This window comes from Hevea brasiliensis, chromosome 6, assembly GCF_030052815.1.
Source record: "Hevea brasiliensis isolate MT/VB/25A 57/8 chromosome 6, ASM3005281v1, whole genome shotgun sequence".
NCBI classification, from domain to species: Eukaryota; Viridiplantae; Streptophyta; class Magnoliopsida; order Malpighiales; family Euphorbiaceae; genus Hevea; species Hevea brasiliensis.
In genome coordinates, this window is record NC_079498.1 from 108,352,404 (window position 1) to 108,354,688 (window position 2,285).

At 33.1% G+C, this 2,285-nt stretch overlaps 1 protein-coding gene across 1 annotated transcript; it reads left to right on the forward strand.

Annotated features, from left to right (window-relative positions):
- Nucleotides 1–210: 210 nt before the first annotated feature.
- Nucleotides 211–627, forward strand: LOC131180719 (uncharacterized). Its single transcript, XM_058148096.1, has one exon. It carries the CDS (start codon nt 211–213, stop codon nt 625–627), a length of 417 nt encoding a protein of 138 aa, XP_058004079.1.
- The last annotated feature ends 1,658 nt before the right edge of the window (nt 628–2,285 follow it).

Genomic DNA, 2,285 nt, shown 5'->3' on the forward strand with positions numbered 1-2,285 from the left:
TAGGTGTTACAGGAAAGTATCTCATAGGATACTATAAGATAATGAATATAAGTCATGTCTTTGGGGAGTAGAGATTATTGAAACAGAGGAATGGGGACTGAAGTCACTAAGAGACACGTTAGGGTGTAATGAAAGTGAGGTAAGCGCCAAAGTTGATTGAAGTTATGAGATATAAAGTCAAGCATAGTGCAGTTATAGTGAGTACTAAAGATGTCAGAAAAAGGTAAAAGAGTAGTCAGATGTGATAGTTACTCTCAGAAGGAGGACCGTAGCTGGCGTACTACAACAGGGGCACATAGATATAAAACGTTTTTAACCATCCATGCAGATCAAAGGCAAAAAGATGTAGAATTTGCAATGGGTGACTATGTGTTCTTAAAGGTTTCTCCTATGAAAGGAGTTATGAGAGTTGGAAAGAAAGGCAAGTTGGCTCCCTGTTACATAGAACCTTTTCAGATCACGGATAGAGTGGGAGCAGTTGCCTATCAATTGAAGTTGCCACCAAACCTTTCTCACGTCCACCCATTATTCCACATTTCCATGCTTTGGAAGTATGTTCTCGATCCTTCTCATGTGTTGCAACCAAACACAGTGAAATTAAATGAGAATTTAATCTTTGAGGAGTAACCAGTAGCCATAGTAGACTATCAGATGAAATAGCTGTTAGTAGTATGCTCTAGAGCATATCATTTAGTATGTATCTTGTACATATTTTTATTAATAAAAGGCATTTCCACTTTTCCGTTTATATAATATATTTATGTGTAATAGAAAAGGTCCATTGATATTTTGTTAGAAATATTATTCTTAAGTTGTTAAGAATATGAGTGACAATATTTCTAGCACGAAGTATCATAAATAGGTTCACAATCGAGGATACTTCATAATAAGGACATGACTTATCCAGAAAGATTGTATTCATGTTTGTTCCCAAGTTATTTATATGAGATATAAATAAGATGGAATTGTGAGTCTCATGCCATATAACAAACATGATAGGCACTTATAAATGATAAGTAGGCCGAACCAGTGACACTTATGACAAGCACATGGAGTTATTCTTGTCAATGTTTTGTCATAAATCATATCATTGCATATAATCTTTAGACCTGAGATAGCACGATTATCTTGTATATAGGTAGTTTGAGTTTGATATCGCTTTCATACTTGTACCGTGTATGGGTATATGGGCATGTGTTGGCTCCTACTAGTTATATATGGAGGTAGGTGTTGATCAAGATGGAATCTGCTCCTCTAAGTAAATAGAGATAAAATCCTATGTTCATTTAATTGTTCTTGATGTTTCAAGTTCTGGCCAGACAGATAGATTTATTCGTAAAAGAGTTTACGATGAGAAAATCTTTTAATCAAGAACTGGAATTAAAAGAGAACATAATATTCATAACAAATGGAGTTTGACATAAACCATGACTCACTTGAATTGAGATTTTGTATGTGAGAGATTCTAGTGCATGGTAATATATGATTATAGGTTCATTTAAGGTAAACCTTATTACTAATTGGGTGGCCATGGCATGCTATGCTAGGTGTTAACCATGGTCTATGAGGTTCATAAAATGATTTAGAGAAATCATTTATGGTAAGAAAGAGTTCTGATGATATTAAGAGTTGATATCATGTCTCATTGCCAATTAGTGATGAGCCTAGTAAGTCACACACATACACAAGTTATCACCTATTTAAATATGATTTAATTAATTAATTAAAGAGTTTAATTGATTAATTAAATAGGTTTGGTTTGCAATTAAATTGCAAAGTCCCTAGCATGACTTGAAACCAAATCTAGATTATTGGATGTATAATATAAGTTAAATTTATATTTAAAGTGTTTAAATATGAATTTAATTAATGAGAAATTAATTAATAGAGATTAATTAATTAATTTATATTTGATATAAATTAATTAGAAGAAGAAAAATAATTATTTTGGGTTGAGAACTCAAAATTAAGACACATGGGTATTTTGGTCATTTTGCAGTGTGACACGGGCACCATGAGATGGTGACACATGGCATAACACATAAGCTTGCCAAATGTTTTTTAATCATGTAAGATGATTAAAATCAAGATTAAATATAGGTTTGACACTTGGCACAATGTGATTGGGTCACTTAAACCTAGAGCTAATTAAAGGGTGACATGTGGCAAAGGTTTAATGTGTTAACCTAGCTATTTAAGTGTTGTTATGAGAAAATAAAATACAACCAGCAGCCACACTCCTTTGTCACGCCATTTTGCAGCCCTCCCTCTATTCTTCTTCATCT